The sequence below is a fragment of the Canis lupus genome, chromosome 9 (assembly GCF_011100685.1).
Source record: "Canis lupus familiaris isolate Mischka breed German Shepherd chromosome 9, alternate assembly UU_Cfam_GSD_1.0, whole genome shotgun sequence".
Lineage (NCBI taxonomy): Eukaryota > Metazoa > Chordata > Mammalia > Carnivora > Canidae > Canis > Canis lupus.
The window spans coordinates 18,504,742-18,526,540 of NC_049230.1; the positions used below are offsets into that span (position 1 = coordinate 18,504,742).

At 47.8% G+C, this 21,799-nt stretch overlaps 2 protein-coding genes across 6 annotated transcripts in view; one reads left to right on the forward strand and one right to left on the reverse strand.

Moving 5' to 3' along the window:
• Positions 1–13,625, forward strand: part of EFTUD2 (elongation factor Tu GTP binding domain containing 2) — a 45,548-nt gene extending 31,923 nt beyond the window's left edge. For 3 of the 4 annotated variants that reach the window (XM_038547071.1, XM_038547072.1, XM_038547074.1), the window contains exons 14-28: positions 1,800–1,935; positions 3,933–4,060; positions 4,915–5,108; positions 6,494–6,605; positions 6,999–7,139; positions 7,793–7,894; positions 9,099–9,181; positions 9,955–10,041; positions 10,471–10,597; positions 10,799–10,886; positions 11,527–11,645; positions 11,813–11,907; positions 12,405–12,558; positions 12,706–12,813; positions 13,157–13,252. In XM_038547071.1, coding sequence (XP_038402999.1) covers positions 1,800–1,935; positions 3,933–4,060; positions 4,915–5,108; positions 6,494–6,605; positions 6,999–7,139; positions 7,793–7,894; positions 9,099–9,181; positions 9,955–10,041; positions 10,471–10,597; positions 10,799–10,886; positions 11,527–11,645; positions 11,813–11,907; positions 12,405–12,558; positions 12,706–12,813; positions 13,157–13,252 — 1,770 coding nt within the window. Of the gene's footprint in view, positions 1–1,799; positions 1,936–3,932; positions 4,061–4,914; positions 5,109–6,493; positions 6,606–6,998; positions 7,140–7,792; positions 7,895–9,098; positions 9,182–9,954; positions 10,042–10,470; positions 10,598–10,798; positions 10,887–11,526; positions 11,646–11,812; positions 11,908–12,404; positions 12,559–12,705; positions 12,814–13,156 lie in introns of all 4 variants that reach the window. The other variant, XM_038547070.1, reaches the window with a different exon arrangement.
• A 470-nt stretch (positions 13,626–14,095) lies between these two features.
• Positions 14,096–16,709, reverse strand: HIGD1B (HIG1 hypoxia inducible domain family member 1B). Of its 2 annotated transcripts, none has more exons than XM_038547087.1 (4): positions 16,583–16,709; positions 15,573–15,723; positions 14,876–15,010; positions 14,096–14,240 (listed from the first exon to the last, which is right to left on the reverse strand). In XM_038547087.1, exons 2-4 carry the CDS (start codon positions 15,670–15,672, stop codon positions 14,176–14,178), a joined length of 300 nt encoding a protein of 99 aa, XP_038403015.1. In that variant the 5' UTR covers positions 15,673–15,723; positions 16,583–16,709; the 3' UTR covers positions 14,096–14,175. The 2 variants fall into 2 exon arrangements, with proteins under 2 accessions (XP_038403015.1, XP_038403014.1); XM_038547086.1 differs by lacking the exon at positions 16,583–16,709 and adding an exon at positions 15,813–16,030.
• Between the last annotated feature and the right edge of the window lie 5,090 nt (positions 16,710–21,799).

Consider the following 21,799-nt stretch of genomic DNA (forward strand, 5'->3'; position numbering starts at 1 on the left):
ATGAATTAGGCACATTTCAAGTATTTTGCATCCATTAAAAGAATGGCTGTATGAGCTTGCTTTTTTTTTTTTTTAAGATTTTATTTATTCATGAAAGACACACAGAGAGAGAGAGAGAGGCACAGGCAGAGGGAAAAGCAGGCTCCATGCAGGGAGCCCGACGTGGGACCTGATCCCGGTCCCCCAGGATCATGCCCTGGGCCGAAGGCGGCACTAAACTGCTGAGCTACCCGGGCTACCCTGAGCTTGCTTTTAATACTTTTCTGGGCGTGTATGTATATGATGTTTGTCAGATTGAAAAGAATGCATCATGGGCACCTGGCAGGCTCAATTGGTAGAGCAGGTGACTCTATCTCTGGTCATGAGTTTAAGCCCCATGTTGGCATATAGCTTACTTGAAAAAAGAAAAAAGGATGCATCAGACACTGGTGGTAAGGATGTAGTTAATGGGATCCTTGGGTGGCTCAGCGGTTTAGCACCTGGTTTAGTGCCTGCCTTCGGCCCAGGGCGTGATCCTGAGGCCCCAGGATCGAGTCCCACATCAGGCTTCCTTGCATGGAGCCTGCTTCTCCCTCTGCCTGTGTCTCTGCCTCTCTCTCTCTCTCTCTCTCTCTGTGTCTCTCATGACTTAAAAAAAAAAAATGTAAACATGTGAGATGCTTCAAAGAAAAGAGTATGGCATTGATTGCATTTGCATGAATTTGTGCTACCTTAAAGGCAGCAGCGAAAGGATAACATTGTATGGGAATTTTCAGAGCCTTTTTTTCCACGACAGTTATAAAATATTCAGATGTTTAATAAGCACTGTGCACAGTGGACACACACATATACACAAAATGTGTGTGTTCCAGTTGACAAAAAGGAAAACATAGCAACAAGACAGAAGAGCATGATTAAAATTTATTAGTGCTGAAAAATACGGAGTATCTTGTGTCAGACTGGAATGGATTAATAAAAGAAATTTATAGAATCTGTCTCAGTAGAGACCTTGAGTCTGCTGAGGATGATTTAGCTTGGCCTTGCCCTACCAACAGATGGACTGCCAGGTGACCTTTTTTGGTTCCTTCCAGTGCAGTGATCCTCTAAATCTGAGAAGTCTCTAAAATAGGGAAGAGTAAGGGATTTCCTGACTGGGATGAGATGCTGCTTTTCAGACACCAGGGGGCAGCACTGAAGGTCCATCTGAAAGGGCCAGGCTTATTGGCTGGTGTGGGCATGTATGTATGTATTTATTTATTCATGAGAGAGCCAGAGACACAGGCAGAGGGAGAAGCAGGCTCCATGCAGGGAGCCTGATGCAGGATCCGATACCGGGACCCAATCCATGGACCCCAGGATCACGCCCTGGGCTGAAGGCAGGCACTAAACCACTGAGCCACCCAGGCGTTCCTGGTGTGAGCAAGCCCTTCTCACCTGGGGTTGGTTTGAAGAGTGGGTACCAAAGATTTCCCTGAAACCAAATGGTTGTCCTTGCCAAAAGCTCTTCCTATAGAAGAGAACTTAGTGCAGTGACCCTTCAGATTGCCTTCTGGCCTTCCTTGCCTTCTTTAGCAGGTACCACACTGAGGCTGTCACTACAGCTGATGTGGTTGGGAAGCCTGGGTGGCTCAGCAGCTGAACCTTTGTCTCAGGTCTTGATACCAGGATCCTTGGATCGAGTCCCACATTGGGCTCCCCGCAGGGAGTCTGCTTCTCCCTCTGCCTGTGTTTCTGCCTCTCTCTCTCTCTGTCTCATGAATAAATAAAATCTTTAAAAAAAAAAAAACCTATTACAGCTGATGTATCTGATACCCATACAGGTTGTGGGTGATGTGGACACCAGCCTCCCCAGGACTCTGGACGAGCTTGGCATTCACCTGACCAAGGAGGAGCTGAAGCTAAACATCCGCCCCCTGCTCAGGCTGGTCTGCAAAAAATTCTTTGGAGAGTTCACAGGTAACAAAAGAGCTCATGGCCCCTTCCCATCAACATTATCATGTTCCGCCACATGTATCATGAGAATCTTTTCCTCATCCCACAGTGGTGTTCAGAGATGTGAGGTTATTTCAGATAAACTACAGGCTGGATGTATAGCACCTGGATTTTCTACCTAGCTCTCTTCTTCAGTGGACAGTACCAGGAACTCTGTCTTGGGAAACAGAAGCAATTAAATTTCCTTACCAGGAGGAGCGTGCAAATAAAGGAAATGGGGAAGCAGTATTTTTGCCAGGGAGCAGTCAGAAAAGTAGACTCGTGAGTGATGTGAAATACTGGGGAAAGCACCAAGTTCAGATTTCTCTTTCCCCTGAGCTCCTGTATCCTCTATTTGAGTGGCACGGAAGGCAGGTAATATAGTAAACCAAGCCCTTGGTTGGTTAAGAAAAGATCCAAGTCTTGCCTCTGTAATGGCCCCAACCCTTCCATGTAGTGAGAACCTGGGCCAGCCACCCAATTCTCTGTGACTCGAATATCTCAGCTGTAAAATAAAGGAGGTGTAGAAGGTAACAGCTAAGGTCCCCGTCCCCTCAGCAATCTCTTGATTCTGAGTCTGGTGGGAATTAAGTGTCAGAATCCTCCAAGTGCATAATTCTAGTAGTTTGGGGACATGTGGGTGGCTCAGCGGTTGAGCGTCTGCCTTTGGCTCAGGGTCTGATCCCAGATTGCCGGCATCGAGTCCTGCATCAGGCTTCTTGCATGAAGCCTGCTTCTCCTCCCTCTGCCTGTGTCTCTGCTTCTCTGTCTCTCATGAATAAATAAATAAATAAAATCTATAATAATGATAATAATTATTATTGTAAAAATTACTTTTACTATTATTATCATTATTATTCTAGTAGTAGTACATCCTGGGTGGCCATCAGTCTGACCAGGAGATACCAACTGAAAACAGATCTGCCTTCCCCCAGGTACTAATGGAGGTCATCCTCTCTTGCATGGCTCATTAGCCATTAGAAAAACAGATACAGGGCAGCCCTGGTGGCGCAGCAGTTTGGCGCCACCTGCAGCCTGGGGTGTGATCCTGGAGACCTAGGATCCAGTCCCACGTCGGGCTCCCTGCATGGAGCCTGCTTCTCCCTCTGCCTGTGTCTCTGCCTCTTTCTCTCTGTGTCTCTATGAATAAATAAATAAAATCTTTAAAAAAAAAGAGAGAGAGAGAAAGAAAGAAAGAAAAGAAAGAGAAAGAGAAAGGAAAGAAAAGAAAAGAAAAGAAGAAAAAGAAAGAAAGAAAGAAAGAAAGAAAGAAAGAAAGAAAGAAAGAAAGAAAGAAGAAAGAAAGAAAGAAAGAAAAAGAAAAGAAAAGAAAAACGAAACGAAACGAAACGAAACAGATACATGTGTAGAATAGAAACGTGTGCAATCTTTCCCAAAGGGAAAGAATCCGTTCAGGGATTGTTCTGAGTAGATCTGAAGAGATGAAATATTTATTTAATTTAGTGTAAGTGCTCATATTCAATAAAAAATCATAGATTCAGGGATCCCTAGGTGGCTCAGCGGTTTAGCACCTGCTTTGGGCCCAGGGCATGATCCTGGAGTCCCGGGATTGAGTCCTGCGTCAGGCTCCCTGCATGGAGCCTGCTTCTCTCTCTGCATGTGTCTCTGCCTCTTTCCCTCTCTCTGTGTGTGTCTCTCATGAATAAATAAATAAAATCTTTAAAAAAAAATAAGATTATAGATTCATAGAGATACTTGAAAATTTTTGTCAGCTGAGTTCCAAGCAACCACTGAGCCCTGCTTCTTGCTCCTCCCTGGCCTCAGTGTGACATCTTTTAGAACATACTCCCAGGAAAGTAAGATAGTACTGCCCTCTGAGCTCATGGTGCTATAACTTGAAGAGCTGAAAATCAGTCTTTTCAGTTTTAGCTTTCTGGAAATCACAAGTAGATCCGTACCTCAAGCCGCTCACTTACTCCTGTGAGAGTGTATAGTAATGGCTTGCTCTTCTCCTTCCACAGGCTTTGTGGACATGTGTGTGCAGCATATCCCCTCTCCAAAGGTGGGCGCCAAGCCCAAGATTGAGCATACCTACACTGGTGGTGTAGATTCTGATCTCGGCGAGGCCATGAGCGACTGTGACCCTGACGTAAGGGAAAGCCCACCATTTCTCTTGATTTTTGTCCCCTCCTGTATGAGTCCCCTGTTTTCTGGTCATAAGAATAATGCCGTCTTTCCATCCTTGCTTTTCACTCACTCCCCATGAGCAACGTCAAACAGACCTGAATTCAAAGCCTGGTGTTACCACTTCTAGTGGTATGATTTGGGGAACATTATTTAATCTTTCTAAGAGTCGTGGTCTATAAAATGAGGATTAAAATATGTATGTGGTTGTTATAAGAATTGAATGAGATAGGGAAAGTATTATAGTTGTTCAGCATGGTACCTAAACTAGTAAAGATTCAACAAGTGTAGCTGACCTCGTCAGTCTTGGGCTTTAAAAAACATCTTTCCCAGGGGTACCTGACTGTCTCCATCAGTAGAGCATGATCTCTGAGTCATGAGTTCAAGTCCCACATTGAGCGTTCAGCTTACTTAAAAAATAAAAGTCTTTCCCAGTCATTCCTTAGTCTAGTTTCTCAGCATAAACATACAACCAGTTGAAAATTGTGAGTTATGTTTTCAGAGGGAATGTGAGGCAAGCATGTCTTATAACCTTGTACTGTAATGCAGTGCCAGTCTGGCATCCTAAACCTGCTTTTCTTCGCCATTGCCCACATCTCCCTAGAGAACAGGAAAAGAGGTTTTTTTACTATGCCTGTGACATCTATATACTAAGCAGGGGGTAGGGCATGGCTTGGAATTTCCCAGGAGATTGACGCATCTTCCTCTAGGTCTGGGCTTTTCACAGAGCCCATGTCATTGCTGTCAAGGGAGGTGGAGACCATGGCATTTACCCTGGGAATATGTGTGGTTGAGCCTATGCTCTGTCCCCACCTCCAGGGTCCTCTGATGTGCCACACTACCAAGATGTACAGCACAGATGATGGAGTCCAGTTTCATGCCTTTGGCCGGGTACTGAGTGGCACCATCCACGCTGGGCAGCCCGTGAAGGTCCTGGGGGAGAACTACACCCTGGAAGATGAGGAGGACTCCCAGATATGCACTGTGGGCCGTCTTTGGATCTCCGTAGCCAGGTAATGCCAACCATCACCTGTAGAGGTATGCCTTGGCCTTATTACTGGAGCTGCCACAGGAGCTGGGAGAAGTGGTCCTCCCTGGAAGCACAGCAGCTTCATGGCCCCCCCTACAGCAGGAGATCAGCCCATTCTCCCTCACATCTGTTGACTTCTACTTCTTACTACCCAGAGTTGCTAGGGCCAAAAGGCAACTACTATTGGGATAATGCCAAGAGCCTTGCCTTCACATTTTGAAGGCTTGTATAAACTTTGTAGCAGGATTTCTATTTTTACTCTTAATCCTCTTCCTCTTCTGTGTTCCTAAGTCATAACCTTTGTGTTTCTTCCCAAACGAAATTGTCTCCCAGCCTCCACTGACTATTCTTTGACCAAGATAGAAGATTTTGCTGGATATCTTGTAGCTTCCCCATCTGCAGAATCAGACTTAGCTTGAACCTCTGGGCTGCTCATGAGTTCATAAGTTTGGCTTCTCAGCCAGCAAGCAGAGTGCAGGAAGTTGTGTTCCTGACGTTGCCTGCTGCACCTGGCCCCCAGCCCCTTCCCCCACTCCAGATTCACTCGTTCCCTAGAAGGCAGAAGATTGATGAGCTAGGACAGTCACAGTGTTTTCTGTGATGCTTTTGGCATCTCCTTACATTCTACCCCTTGGGCGCAGTGCCTTGCTTACCACTAGTATCCAACTGGAATTCAGTTTTCCTCTTTGTCCTCTTACAATACCATGCGTTTTTCTGTCATGGGCTAATTAATTAATTTGTATCTCCAGTTGGCCCTTTAATAACACAGGTTTGAACTACATGGGTCCATTTTAATATGTTTGTGAGGTGTTTTTTTTTTTTTTTTCCAATAAATACACTATAGTTCTATAAACGTATTTTCTTTATCTTATTATTTACTTAGTATTTTCTCCTTTTAGCTTTCTTTATTGTAAGTATAGAGGGCGCCTGAGTGGCTCAGTTGGTTGAGTGTCTGCCTTTGGTTCAGGTCATGATCTTGGAGCCCCGCGTCGCTTCTTCCTCTCCCTACCCCCTGCTCGTGTACTTTCTTGCCAAATTTCTCTCTTTATGAAAAAAAAAAAGAATTACAGTATAGAATACATATAACACACAGTATGTGTTTATTGTCTGTTATCAGTAAGACTTCCAGCCAACCAGAGACTGTTAGTAGTTAAGTTTTGGGAGGAGTCAGGACATACACATGGAGTTTCTACTGCATGGGGGATCAGCACCCCTAACCTCAGTGTTGTTCAAGGGTCGCCTGTCCACATATATGAGGCTGTATGATTGTTTATGGTATCCTTCCCGTCCTGGAATGTGTCTGTTTGGCTCACCCCTGCTCCTGACTCAGTGCTTTGCACTCTTCATTTTGCTTTTCTGTTGCTCCAGGTACCACATTGAGGTGAACCGTGTTCCTGCTGGCAACTGGGTTCTGATTGAAGGTGTTGATCAACCAATTGTAAAGACAGCAACTATAACTGAACCCCGGGGCAATGAGGAGGTAGATTTTTTAAAAAGGCAACGGGATTAGTTTATTAAGCTAGGATGTCACATAGAGCCACACCACACGTGAGCAACCAGTAGCAGAACTATCAGGGTACTAACCCAGTCATGGCCACTTCCTGGTTCCAGACCTCAGCATGAGCTCAGTGTTCTAGATCCGACTCTGCTCTCTTCTCCCTATACTCTCCCTGGATGCTAGGAATTGGGAGGGGTGGGCCTTTTATCTTTCCCTCTCTCTTTGTTCTGCCAAAATGCATGGGAATAAATGGCTCTTCAGGCTGCCTCTAAGCAGCACTATGGCTCCTGGTTGGGGAATGGTCTGCTCTGACCTCTGCACCTTTGGTGCCTACTCAGGCCAGGTGCCCTCACTCTTTTGCATTTTGAATATCAGGCTCAGATTTTCCGGCCCTTGAAATTCAACACCACATCTGTTATCAAGATTGCTGTGGAACCAGTCAATCCCTCAGAGCTGCCCAAGATGCTGGATGGTCTGCGCAAGGTCAACAAGAGCTATCCATCCCTCACCACGAAGGTATGCGCAGGACCTGCAGGAGCTACCAAGCACCAGGGCCTGTGGGTCTGTGCTGCCCACTGCTTCATGTCCACCAGGTGTCTCTGATCTGCTGCTTCTGACAGCCTATGTCAGGAGCAGGTATTCCTGTCTAGTACTATCATTTGAAAGCAGGACATGTTTGGGGGGATGGGGCACAGTGAAGGTACACATGGGTGTGTTCATATTCCCTAGTATCTTTCAATGTGAAAGAGATGTGTTTTGGAGAATACACTTCGAATTGATTTCCCAGAAATTATAGAGGGAAAAGTGAATCATTCTGATCCTTCTACATTCTTGAGCCATCTAGCATACTTTTCAGAGTAGTTGGCCTGGGCTAAAGGGTCAACTTACATCCATAGACATAGGGCAGGGTGTTCCCTAAGGAGTTGTGACGGGAATAAATTGGTGACCTTATGCCTAGTAGCACTATTCTGAATGGTCTCCGTGTCTTGAGGTTTAACTCATAAGTCCCTGCTCCCCATTGATCCTTGAAGAAGCTAGAACTGATGTTGAGCAGTGCCTTTCTAATAGTGCATTTGGGCACTGCCTCCTAGGCCCTAGCGTTGATTCTGTTGCTAGTTGTTGCTGGCACAGAGGTCTAGGCCATGACCACCAGGGCTATTGTGTTTCAGGTGGAAGAGTCTGGGGAGCACGTGATTCTGGGTACTGGGGAACTCTACCTAGACTGTGTAATGCACGATTTGCGGAAGATGTACTCAGAGATCGACATCAAGGTAAATCAATGTTTTCCTTTCTTTTTTTTTTTTTTTTTTTAATTTTTATTTATTTATTTATGATAGTCACAGAGAGAGAAAGAGAGGCAGAGACACAGGCACAGGGAGAAGAAGCAGGCCCCATGCACCGGGAGCCCGACGTGGGATTTGACCCCGGGTCTCCAGGATCACGCCCTGGGCCAAAGGCAGGCGCTAAACCGCTGTGCCACCCAGGGATCCCGATGTTTTCCTTTCTTGAGCTCCTGCCTGTCCAGCAGCTTGACACTCAGCTCCAGACTGATTTTATGAGCAGCCAAACCTTTGATTCCCTTGGAAGACCTGAGGGAAGAGGGGGGCACTAGGGGAGGAGACATGTTTGGGAAAAACATGACCTATTGCTCCCTATATGGGAAGGTGTTTGGGATCTGGTTTGCCCCTTTCTGCAGGGTTATTCTTAAAGTCAAATGTTTCAAGTCAGGGCTCCCAAGCAGAAGTGATTCTCAGTCTTTTGTTAAGAAAACAGTTACATAGTTAACCCATCTCTGGTGATTAGGGCTCAGTGGATGTTTCAGGACGTGAGGACTGGCTCTCGAGCCATGATGTGGCCTCTCAGTTGAAGTGTGCTTTGCATGACTCCTGTCTCCTAATTGGTACACATATCTTCTCCTAGCCCCCATGGAAGTGGGAGTGAGTGCTCTCACATAACTGTCTTAGACACTCCTTCTGATGTGCGGGGGACCAGTGCTCTATGAGATACTGAGTTCCCCAGTAGTGGACCACGTGGGAGCTTCGGGGAGGAGCTGTGCTACCCAGAGCCAGGGGTTGAGAATGGAACAGGGGTCTGCCGGGCAGGCCCTACTGCCAGCTGCAGCAGAGCCATGGGAGGTATTCAGTGAATGGCAGTGGGATGGCTGAACGGATGTTAAAAGAGACCTTCGGGGACTATCATTTAGGGCCAGGTTCGACTCACACTTTGTCTTGACTAAGGAACATAAACTCCATACTCTGCTGCGTTTCTTCAGGCTTCTTAGCACTGGCACAGACTCTTTGCCCACTATTGTACTTGCTGCTGCTGCCGATAAGAGCAGAGAGTTGTTGCAGAGGTAGTGCAAAGGGGAACTCAGGATTCCCGTTGTCAGAAGATTGTCCTTCCGACAAATTTATTTATTTATTTTTTCCTTCCGACAAATTTAGACCTTGCCTGACAATTTATTCCATTTCGCAGGTGGCTGACCCTGTTGTCACGTTTTGTGAGACAGTGGTGGAAACTTCTTCCCTCAAGTGCTTTGCTGAAACGCCCAATAAAAAGTGAGCTGTGGGGTCCAAGTGACCCTGGGACTGACGGGACACTCTCCTCCCCACCCCAATCCACCCTGTTCACAAGTGCTTTAGAAATAGAGAGCTCCTAAATCTTGGGATGGAATCTTAGAATGCTTGAGTTTTATGCCAGCGCTCTCATCTTTTAGGCCTGTAGATGTGATGCTGTGGATTCTTTGCCAGAGGTACCCTAAAGATGAGTGTCCTAATTGCCACTTGTTTCTGTATAATATGATCATCTTAAATTTGTCTTAGCAGCTCCACTGGCTTGTTTTGTTTTGTTTTTTTAGATTTTATTTATTTACTCATGAGAGAGAGAGAGAGAGAGGTAGAGGGAGGAGAAGGCTCCATGCAGGGAACCCGACATGGGACTCAATCCCAGGTCTCCAGAATCAGGCGCTGAAGACGGCGCTAAACCGCTGGGCCACTGGGGCTGCCCAGCTCCACTTTTTTTTATTGTTTGTTGTTTTTTGTTTTTTAAGATTCTATTTTTAAATAATCTCTGCACCGAACATGGGGCTCTAATTCATGACCCTTAGATCGAGAGCTGCATGCTCCACTGACTAAGCCAGCCAGGCATCCCCAGACCTCACTTTTTTAAAGAGTGATAGATTCCAATGAAAGAAGACAGAAGATGAACCCTTTTTGCTCTTCTCTGGCCCTCTCACTTTTACTGATAACACTGGTTTGTCGGCCTTTTCTTAGGAATGCCCCTTCTGCCAGTCCTGCTGATCCTCATCATTACCCATTTCCTTTCTGACTAGGAACAAGATTACCATGATTGCAGAGCCTCTTGAGAAGGGCCTTGCCGAGGACATAGAGAATGAGGTGGTCCAGATCACGTGGAACAGGTGAGAGAATGTGGCCCTGGTTCCAAAGCTGAAAGGGGTTGAGGCACCAGGTGCCTGGGTGGCTCAGTTGGTTAAGCATCTCTTTTTGGCTCAGGTCATGATGGTCCTGGGATCAGGTTTCACATCGGCTCTCTGCTCAATGAGGAGTCTGCTGCCCTTTCCCTCCCCCCACCTCCTGCTTGTGCTCTGGAGCACATGCACATGCTTTCTTGTGTGCGCTCATGCTCTCACTTATTCGCTCTCTCTCACATGCGCAAAAAATAAAATCTTTAAAACAAAAAAAGACCGGCTGCCATAGCCTACTTGTTGAGTCTCTCATACCACCTGTCCTGGGAAGCAAACTGTCCTCCAAGAAGGCAGAATCTGTGACCCCAGCAGGTAATAATCGCAGAGCTACAGGATACCTCCATTTTCTCCTCCTTCCCCCAGGAAGAAATTGGGAGAATTCTTCCAGACCAAGTACGATTGGGATCTGCTGGCTGCACGTTCCATCTGGGCTTTCGGCCCTGATGCCACTGGCCCCAACATCTTGGTAGATGATACCCTGCCCTCTGAGGTACAGCAGAACTGGCGGGAGCCAATGTGGGGTGCTTTCTTTGCTATTGAGTGGAGGAAACTACAAAGTGTACTTCTTTCCCCAAAAGTATGTTGTGGCTTGTTGTGAATCGTCTTACCAGTATATCTACCTTCTCGTCCCTCTAAATTCTGGTTGTTTCCATGATCAGTGTGCTCACACATGCCCTCATGTTCTGTGCAGGTGGACAAGGCTCTTCTCGGCTCAGTGAAGGACAGCATTGTTCAAGGTTTCCAGTGGGGAACCAGGGAGGGGCCCCTCTGTGATGAGTGTAAGTTCCCCCAGCGCCTCTGTGTCCTCAGCTACAGTCTTCTAGGCTCTTTGTGCCTGGGCATATGAGGTGAAATAGGCTCACCTGTGGGCCCTGGCAGGAGAGGCAGCTCAGCACACAAGGCGAGCCTGTGTCCTGGGGCAGCCTCCTCTCTTCTCTCTCCTCTCTCCCTGTCCTAGTACTATTGCTTGGGACATCCTGGATATACAGTTATTTCTAGGCTGACATTTGCTCTTCAGTCCTGAGAAGAAATGTGTTTGAAGAGAAGTATCAGGAGGAAGATGTATTGGAATAGTTTATAGACCAGGATTGGATTTAGTGGGAAGAAATGTGCAATTCCTTGAATTTATTCTCTATCCAGAAATAATTAAATACCTGCAGAAAATGCACATAAACTAGGAAAGCTTTATGATGTCTGGGCATGACCTGAAACGAACACAAAGAATGTGTGCTTAACTTCTGTCCTCTGCTTTAGGCCATGGTATCCTATCAAAACACCCATCTGCAGGATGATTTTGTGCCATAGCTTTTGTGGCCTCAAGATAGCTCCCATGCTGCTAGAGGCTCTTTGCTGCTCTGCCCTTGGGCCCTTGACACCTCAATTGCTCCTCACTCAGCAGTTTCCCCATCTCTGTTTCAGTGATTCGAAATGTCAAGTTTAAGATCCTGGATGCAGTGGTTGCCCAAGAGCCCCTGCACCGGGGTGGGGGCCAAATCATCCCCACAGCAAGGAGAGTCGTCTATTCTGCCTTCCTCATGGTGAGTGGGTAGGGCCAGCCTGCTCCAGGAGGGCATTAAGTGCAGGTCCAGGAGGTCCAGGCTTTGGGGGCATCAAGACTACAGTCCCTCCAGCCTTTTCTTTACCCAGGTCCTCAGTCGTCAGCCTTCCCCAAGCTGAGGAAACCTTTCATCTTGCCCCACTGCAGGCCACTCCTCGTCTGATGGAGCCATACTACTTTGTAGAGGTCCAAGCTCCTGCAGATTGTGTCTCTGCTGTGTACACCGTCCTGGCCAGGCGCAGGTGAGCCACCAGCATGGCACGTCAGGGAGGGTGCAGAGAGCAGGAGCCCAGCAAGAGGTAACTGGGTTCCTGTGTGGAAGGAGATGAGCCTTCTACACTATATTTGCTCCTTAAAACCTAGTGAGCTAGTTTTTCAGAGGAAGTAGGAAAGATTTGAGGCAATCCCCAGCTTCACTGCAGATACAAATTTGAGGTTTCCTTCTTGGGCCCTTTCTCCTTAGCCTCTGGGGAAAGTACTGAAGTGTGTCAGTGGGGGGAATGTCTATAGGACCTTGTCCCATCAGAGTTTCCACTCTTGCCTAGCAGTCACTGCCCCTTTGACTGCCACAGGAAATGATACTGAGGGCCCCAAGCCTTTTCCACCCACTATAGCATGATTGTGGTTATTCTTTCTTTGGTGGTCACTCTGTGTTGTGGTACATTTGGGGCCAGATTCTCTTCTCTGCTTTGGGTCTCTGTAGGACAAGGGACTCAGGTTTTGTTTTTTTTTGTCGCAGGGGGCATGTGACTCAGGATGCACCCATCCCAGGCTCCCCTCTCTACACAATCAAAGCTTTCATCCCCGCCATTGACTCTTTTGGCTTTGAGACTGATCTACGGACTCACACCCAAGGGCAGGCCTTTTCGTTATCTGTCTTCCACCATTGGCAGGTGAGAAAATGGTGCAGACTGGCCAAGGTCGCCTCCCACCTGTTCAAGGCCAGCCTCCACTGATCTGTTCCCCTTCCAAGCCCCAAGTGAGATTTCTAGCATCCTAGAGAAGAGCCCTAGACCATCGATAACAACCTTACTTTTTAGATTGTACCTGGTGATCCTCTGGACAAGAGCATTGTCATTCGCCCCCTGGAGCCACAGCCTGCTCCTCACCTGGCCCGGGAATTCATGATCAAAACCCGTCGCAGGAAGGTATGCATCCCTGAGGCCCATGGTCAACCCTCAATCCTAGGGCTCTTGGCAGGAGTTGGATCTCTCTTCATTTCTAACTTTGGGACCTTTCTCCCAAAGACTGAAAGAACTGTTCACTACACCATGCAGAGAGGTGCAAACTTTACAGGCCTCGGGTCACTGGCCTTCTGGGACCAGTCTGGCTGGGAAGGGAGCATCTTCTCCTCCCCAGTGGCAATTCCTGAATAGCTGGGCAAAAGTTCCATCTCCCACCATCCTCCCCCTCCAGCACAGGTCTTGGGCAGTCTCCAGCTCTGGTGGCCACCACATAGGGCTCTTTCTTGCATCTGCCCCCATTCTGCAGGGCCTGAGTGAGGATGTAAGCATCAGCAAGTTCTTCGATGATCCCATGTTGCTGGAGCTCGCCAAGCAGGATGTTGTACTCAATTACCCCATGTGAGTGCTGGGACTCCTGGCAGCCCCTGCTCCCTGCAGCAGGCTGTATCCTGGACTTAAAGCTGGGACCTGGTGTGACCCGGACTCCCATGTTGTCAGCGAGCGTCTGAGAGCTGCTATGGCCATTTTTAACAACCCCAAGCCCTCCGACCCAGAGTCCCAGCAAGGGAGGAATATTTGGCCTCCTGGTTCCTCTGCGGCCTCTGCCTGGCTCCATTCCCAGGGAACAGAGTGGAGCTTGGGCTCAGAAGAAGGGGACGAAGTGTTTAACCCCAAGGGGCCCTGTCTTCAGGATTTACGTGGAATTTTTTTTTTTTTTTTTTGTACAAGTTTGACCTTAGACATGGTTTTTAACTGAACAGAACATTCAGACCTCTGCCTTACTCTGTTCTTTTCATCCCCCACACCCCCTCCCCCTCCCCCTCATCCCCTTCTCTCCAGCGTATTCTGGTCCTGACACTTGGGTTCTGAATATATGTCTCCTGTGTCTCTTCTCCCAGCTGTAGTCTTCCTGCCCGGGTCCCCAGGGCAGCAATCTGTGGTGAGAGGGATGCCTGCCTCTTAATTCAGTGTTCCCATGAATGTTGAGGCCACTTTCTTGCCTCCACCTTTCCCCACCCACACCTGTCTTTCTGTTATGCTTTTTCTGGGTGGGACCTGGGATGGCTTGGGAGATGTTAGGCTTCTGGAACCAGAGGCCATTCCCATTGAACTATCTCCCTTGCCCTGGAGTTGAGGGAGCCAGAACTCTGATTTCTAGCCCTTTCTCTAATCCCTCCACCACCACCACACATACACCAGCCACTACCAGTACCTTCCTATATCCCCATGTGAAGAAGAGACTTGGTTTTCCTCAAAACTGCTTTATTAGGAACATACCAGGGATTGATGGAAGAAGCTCTGGCTGCCCCAGGCCCTACAGGAATCCTACTTCTCCCCGTCATCCTGTGCTGTTCGCTTGATATAGTCTCTGTACATCGTATACACAGCACCTGCGAGAAGGAGAAGGGAAAACATCCCATAACACGGAACCCTGCACGCATCCTCTGGCTCTCCTGGGACTGACTCCAGCCATTCCCCTGAGAGTCCAGCTGCCCTGCTCATCTTTCTGCTCGATGTCTCATCAGCTGCTGCCAGCACCTGACCACATGGCCTAGGGAAACCGCCCCCCTTGACCATTCACAAAGCCCTTCCACATAGATCACCTATCAGAGAAACCTCGCAGCAATCTGTGAGGTCAGCAAGCCAGGCTGCTTATCATCATGCTGTATACAGGGACACTGAGGCTCAGAGGAGGGATTTGTCCGCTGTCACCCAGCTAGTAAGTAATCTTGACCCAGAGAGGAAAAGAAAGTCAGCATGCAGTTCTGCTGTGTGATTTTGTTCACCTCTAGGACAAACTCATGAAACCAACTGTACCATCCCCACTGGCCCTGGGACAGGAGGTAAAACAGGGAACCCCTAAAATGGCTTGGCTTGAGGACTTCACCCAGGGCTTGCTGTGGAGCCGTCCGGAGGGGGCGGAGGCTGAAATCATGATCCCTTAACTGTCAGGACTCCCAGGCAGATTCTTCCTCATCAGCTGTCCCGTTCTCCTAGGGCCACCCACTCCCCAGCAGCCACTTACCTAGCATGACTGCACCCACAGCACAGGCCTGTGCTGCCACTCGGGTGTGAATCAGGTGTATGGACATCTTGGTGGAACCACGGGCCTTCAGCCGATAAATGCGGTAGACTGCAACTGCCAGGCAGCCACCTAAGCCTGTGGGCAGAGAACGTGACGGCTGGCCCTCAGTCACCAACCACACAGCTCCCCTGATGAGAGACCCCTCACCAGGCAGCTGGGCATCTAGACAAACCCCTACTTTCCTGCCGCTGTACATGGCAAGGGGCCGGCATCATCAGAATATCGAGTTGCTGCCCCCCTCCGGTGATCCCTGTACGTATGAATAGCCCATCCTGAGCCTCCTACTCCCATCATCTCTGTTGGCTCCCCCAACTACTTTCATACTCTCCCAAGGCCGTGAGGAAGGAAGCCCTGGGAGATCCCAAACTGCTCCTATCCTGACGTTGGTGCTAATGCCCTACCTGTCCCCACACCCAGGTCTGCAGTTGGCCTCCACCTCCACCCACCCAGACTCCCTCATTTCATTGTCAGGCATGTCCCTTTCTCCCTTGGCACCTCTGCTGCTGGTTCACTCCTCTCCTAGCTGTTGACTGCTTAGTGGGTATGACACTTGAGTTCTCTGCTTCATTTGAAAAGATGAGACCTTATCTCTGAGGGAAAGCCCCTCCTCACCTTCATTCCTTATTGTCCTACTCACCTATAGGCACCAGCGGAGACTCCCTGGTCTTCCTCAGGAACTTCTGAGACACACTGTCTTCACCCTCAGGTGGTACCCAGCAGCCTTTGTTAGCAGACATGATCCTGGCCCCAGATGTTAGCAGCTGGGGCTCTGAGGCTTCAGCCCAGACCTAGAAGGAGGGACCCCACAATAAGAACTCCCAATTCTCCTCAGTCTGGGGGAGAAAGGAGGGAGTTGCCTGCTAAGACCCTCTCTTACCATGCCTCAACTCAGCCGCTACTTGAAAAGATGTCCCAAGTGCCTTGTCTCAGATGGCTGGACCACGAGTGCCATTTCTCCCATTTCTTCCTAACATTTGCCTCTTCCCCAGCTCATTCTGACTTCACTGGTTTTCCTGCCGCCGCCGCCCCCACACACACACACCCTTCCATCTGTATCCCTGTGTGATCCTTGGATCAAGAAAAGCAGCTGGAAAAATCCACAGATGAGAGTGGGAGGAACAGGCCTTGAGCCCTGGGACCCCCACTGGCCTTGAATCTGTGATGGTGGTTCCTGAGGGAGCTACAGAACAGGATCTGGCCCCGGGGAACCAGAGCCATACCGGACAGTGTTCCAGCACTGGTTACTGAATCACCAGAGCCAAACATGAAAATGATTAGACATTGATTTGTGAATAATTTAGCATGGATTTTGGACATTAGTACTAACAGAACTAATTCTGGTCCCTGAACTCCCGTTTTCATCTCTTGGCAGGTTCATTGCCATTGCCAAACCCTTACCTCGTTCCCAGGGTACGTGATCCCTGTTGCTCTACTTGCTAACCCAGTAAACATCTTCTCTGACTGCAAATTAGACAGGCTCCCAGAGTCCTGGTCCACAGACCAGGGCTTCTGCCTGTGGGGTGCCGTCTAGGTCTAACCATGAGACAGACTCCCTGTGTGAGGTGACCTCTATTCCTAGTTGCTGCTTCTCTTCTGGAGAAACAAGGACTGTCAGGCCCCACAGGTTCTCAGCATGCTGGTGCTTACCCTAGGAGATGGCTAGAAAGTAGAGTGCGAGCAGCCCAGCCAGGGCTCAGCATCTGCTGTTTTGAACTGGCCAGAAGCCGATGATGGAGCTGCCACTGTGGGGTCAGGGAAGCAAGCTTTAATGGGGACTTTGAAGTCAGGAATGGAGAGGGGAGGAGATAGGCCAGGGCATCAGTCTTAACCCCCCACTTGCTGAGTTCCAGGCCAGAGTTACAAGCACTGAAAAGTAATGAAAGATGAGATGGTGGGAGCCCTTAACTAGATTCAGTCTGTTTATTCCCATGGATGTAAGGGGCTGGATCAGACAGGGACCTGCTACAGAGAACTGAGCTGGGAATATAGAGGCTAGGACAGGTAGGGATCCTGGGTGTGTCCCCCCCCCCCCCCCAAGCTATACTGCTTCAAACACTCATGGACAATGTGGGATACAAATAAAACGCCCCCCCCCCCCCCCAAAAAAAAAGCCCCAGTTGTGGGAGGCAGGCTCTCTGGTCTGGGTCTTGATCCTTTCAAGGATGCTCTCAGGACCAAGGAGATTCATCCAGTTTGTAACCACTAGGATTTCCTCATCTCCAGGGCTCCTTAAACTGACTCCAGGTAAGATGCTCACTCAGGACAGAGGTGACAACAGACCTATATTGTCTTTTTTTTTTTTTTTTTTTTTTTTTTTTTGAGGTATTTACATTTCGGGCCTTTAAGTTGTTCTACGTGATAAGTAGCAGTTTGTTCATAGAATGGGAACTGAGCTTCTAAGAGGCTAACTTATGTAATGGTGCACAGCTAGTAAATGACAGTGTCATGATCTGAATCTAGGTCTGAATGGCTCCAGAGTTTGTACTTCTATCCTGCTTCCCATAGGCTGGCCAAGCAGAAACCCTCTTCATCAAGGCTGAAGTTTAGGAATGCTAATCAATTGTGGTACCCTGGATTCAGAAAAGAGGAGGAAAGAACCTTCTTGCCAATAAGCAAGTGAAAAAAGATTGGAGTACACTATGGAGAGTCCTGTTCCATCCCAGGCCTTTGTTCATTCCCTGGATCCTCAGCCCCATGTGTCTGTCTAAAGGGGCTTTTCAGCACTGGAAGTCCGTCCAGCAGCTGATGTCTTTTTCTCTCCCCAGCACTCACTGCTCTAGGAAGAGATCCAGGGTCAAAGCAGTTCCCCAGGGCCCTCACATATCCCCAGCGTCCATGGGAACTCTCCTCCCAGTCATTCACACACACTCTCTTGGGCTGCCTCTCCTGGTCCCAATGGTGGCCTGAATTCTCAAGAGATGGATGGTCTGGGTCAGAGGTGGGATGGAAATGCCTGGATGAAACAGAGCAAAAATCAAGATCAACTCCAAGCTCTTTGGAGAACAGAGGCCAAACTATGGAAAGTGAAATTCAACTTCCTTGAGAAGTTCTCCCTTCTTGGGCTTCTGCTGATGCTCCTATAGCAACTCAGCCCAGATTGGAGAAAAGAGTAATATACAAAGTTGCTATGAGTTTTCTGAGTACCTGTGGGGAAGAAATATGCTAATTGCTTTAATTAGGTTATTTTATTTAATCCTCACAACTCTGTAAGGTAGGTACTATTCCCGTTTCACAGATGAAAAACAGGCTTGTGTTAAAGGTCTTGCCCCAGGTCATAGTAAGGAACAGAAGACCCCCAGATTTTAACTGTTCCTAAAGTCAAATCTCACTGCTCTGGACTAATGGGAGAAGGATTGTAGAGTGGAGAGAAAGTCTTGAAATAGAAGAAATAAAATTGTTTTTTACTTCAGAGAACACACAGTAACTAAAACTTCAAGGAACAGATTTCTATATAGAGTCCTACTTCAGTAAACAGCTATGATAAATTATAACATTTTTGTTATGCCATGTCTTCAATAATTATTTCTATTTAAGCATTTCTACATTAGTAATTTACTTAGTAAATCTTTTTTCCTTCCAGGTCATGTCAGACTCCTAGAAATTCTAATTTAGAGGAGTCTAATTGAGGGATGCAGACAGATTTAATGGATCCAGAGTGTAGGCCACAGTCAGACATGGGGTCAGTTAGCTGCTTGAATGACCACTCTGAATACTTGGTCTTATGCCTCTCAAACCTTTTTTTTTTTTTTTTTTTTTTTAAGATTTATTTATTCATGAGAGATGGAGAGAGAGAGAGGCAGAGACAGGCAGAGAGAGAAGCAGGCTCCATGCAGGGAGCCCAATGTGGGACTCAATCCTGGGACTCCAGGATGAAGCCTTGGGCCGAAGGCAGGCGCTATACCACTGAGCCACCCAGGGATCCCAACCTCAACCTTCTTTTGCGTCTATGCTATGTCTGTAAAATAGAGGTAGCATCTACTCATAGAATCACTGTAAGAGTTAAATAAGATGATTGTTAGAATTCCCCTGCACACTGCTTGCTCCTCTTCCTCCAAAATGAGCAAGTGTCAGGGAACGGGTAGCAGGCTGAGGGAGAGGTGGAAAGTCCCTGACAACAGATAGAAAGGTTACAATATTCTAAGTGGTCACAATTCAGCACAACCTTGCCCCTCTCCAAGTTTCTTTTCTTTCTCGGGCTTCCTGACCCTAACTAAAAGCTTCAGTCTTGTTCTCCCTATTGCATTGGGTGGGGGGTAGCTAGGACTCGAAGTGCTACACAATCTAAGACACTGCTGTACTATATATAGTCCAAGGGAGCTAGGGGCCTTGAGCTAAGGAGTGCTGTGAGTGAGGGGATGCTGAAGAATGAACTGGACAAAGAACAGAAGACGATGTTTGAATTGGAAGGACCCAGGCTGAAGGGCTGGGGGAATCGCAGGAGAGAAAGCATTAGGCCATATATAGTAGTGTCTCAGGGACTTGAGGTGCCAGGAATGGGGAAACAGGAACAGGCTGGGGCAGTGGAAGTTTCCAGATAACGTGCCTAGGCTGAGGCAGCCTCTAGGAAGTGCCTGGGGTAAGGAGGGAGGGTAGGACATCCCCTCCCTTGAAAGCAGGCAGTGAGTTCAAAGGACATTGCAGTATTTGTCCAAGGACAGCCCCAAGAGCCACAGGCCTGGGGCCAGGAAAGTGCCTTGATGCACCACTAATCTTTCTGGGGAGACTACTCACCTATTGAAAAAGCTAAGAGGATGTGGATGGAAGTGATTGGAAGACTGCATCCGACTGTAGTAATGCTGATGATGTAGAATCACGTCTTGTGAAGGACCAATTTTGAACTGCGTATTAAGACACACCTGTATCAGATGACGAATGGGTGCTCCAGAGATTTGCAGTGTTTTGCTAAGATCCAAATTACCTGGCCTCCTCTAAAGAACACTGTGGGAGGGAACTAATGCCTTAGGAGCCTACAAGGTTTGGCACTTAACATATTTTACCTAATCCTCCCAACAGCCCCAACAGATGGATCTCATGATCCCCATTTTACAGATAAACCATGGCTCACAGAGGTTAAGTAACAGCCAGATGGCACAGCAAGTTAAATGGCTGAGCTATCCAACCAATAATGTTAACCACTATAGACCAGTTTACAGTGGAAAATTAACACAGCAAGTAATAATGGGACTTCATGTACATTTCACCATCACATTCTCACACCATCTTAGAAATATGAGTAAACAAGTACAAATAGTTGGGCAGAGAGAACTTCCAGAAATTCAAAGACTGTACACCTACTGCACTGGTTCTTACCAATGCAGGGTAGTTCCTGAGCCAGCCCACTGTGTTCTAAGTGCATCCAAAAGTCCTTCCCTAATGGGTAGTACCAGAACAGGTCCTCTCCCATACCCTTCTCCCAAACCCCCATCTCCTGCACACACTTCACCTATCCCTCATTTACAAGTAAGTTGACCTTAATTTAAATTTCATTAATACACAGGAACTGCTAACTGAGCTCAGGGAAGCACTGGTGGGGGTCATCTTACTGTTCTTCTGTACTACTTGTATTACCATATTCAAAAAATTCTTTTGACAACAACAAAAAAATCTGCCTTACCATCCCTGTGGCTGAGAGAAACAGTATAATGTGCCTCACAGGTCAACTGAAACTGCAGGGGATTACTGGGGAGAGGGAAGTGCTACAAATACCCGCCTCCCCATCAGCACGTGCAATCAAGAGTTGCTTTAACAAGAAGCTTCCTCACTATCCAGCCAGTCGGGGGCCCTGGCCCCGGAGGGCTTCCTGTTGCCAACAGGGAGCTTTCTGAAAATTCTACCTCTCTGAGCCTTTTCTCCCATCCCCCAGGACACAACAATCTACTCTGACTTTATCAGCCAAGTAGGGACCCTGGAAAATGTGTAATGGAAATAGTGACACACTGGAGTCTTCAAGTTGACCCTGCAGTTCCCAAACCGCAGAGCCCCAGGGTGACTCTCAAGTTCTCAAACTGGATTTTGATCCTTTCCTGCCTGGGCCCCATGTGAATAAAAAGCAATACGGTTCTCACAGCACCCGCCTGCACTGCTGCTCTTTGCCCAAGGCTTGGAAACCAGACCCATTCCCTATTTGAAGCTTGGGGCTTTTTTTTTTCCTTCCGTCTGGTAGTCCTTTTTGTGCTAGCCATGGCAAGCTCTCAGTTACTCATTCACTCTGCATATACTTGCTAAGCACCTACTATGGGCTGAACTCTATTCCAGAAGCTGAGAGGCATTGGTCCTGCCTCCAGGGAACTCACATTCTAGTAGTTGCCCTGGTTTGCTCCAGATCCTGGTTGATGAAGGAGCAGAAGGCAAACTAAAGACAAAGCACCAAGCTGACACGGCCACAACCACCCCCTAGGTGGGATATGTGTAACATTCTTCAGGCACTCCCAGCTGCTAAGGGAAGGAAACATTTATAGAGATTACAGTCCTGCAAGACAAGAATCTCCCTCAGTTTACAAATGTAGTGATTTTCAAGAAAAAAAATTCTTATCAATAACCTAACTTTCAGAAGGAAGTGTGCGTAAAATTAAATGTCCTGTAGCCCATTGACAAATACTTGAACCCGGGAGACTATAATGTTCCTCCAGGAAGAGCCCTACTGTCTTAATGCTAATGCCTTGCTAGAGGGAAAAAACAACCTTAATTTGACATTGGCAAGCCCTCCGGTATCTTAAAGATCCTCTTTACCATATGAAAGTTCTTTTGAAAACTTCCCTCTTCCCTCACCTCCCCCAGCTTCAAATATGTAATTAATTGCTCCTCATAAGCCCAGTGCAGCTCTTTCTGTCCACTTGCCCTGTCCCGTGCTTTAATAAAACTATC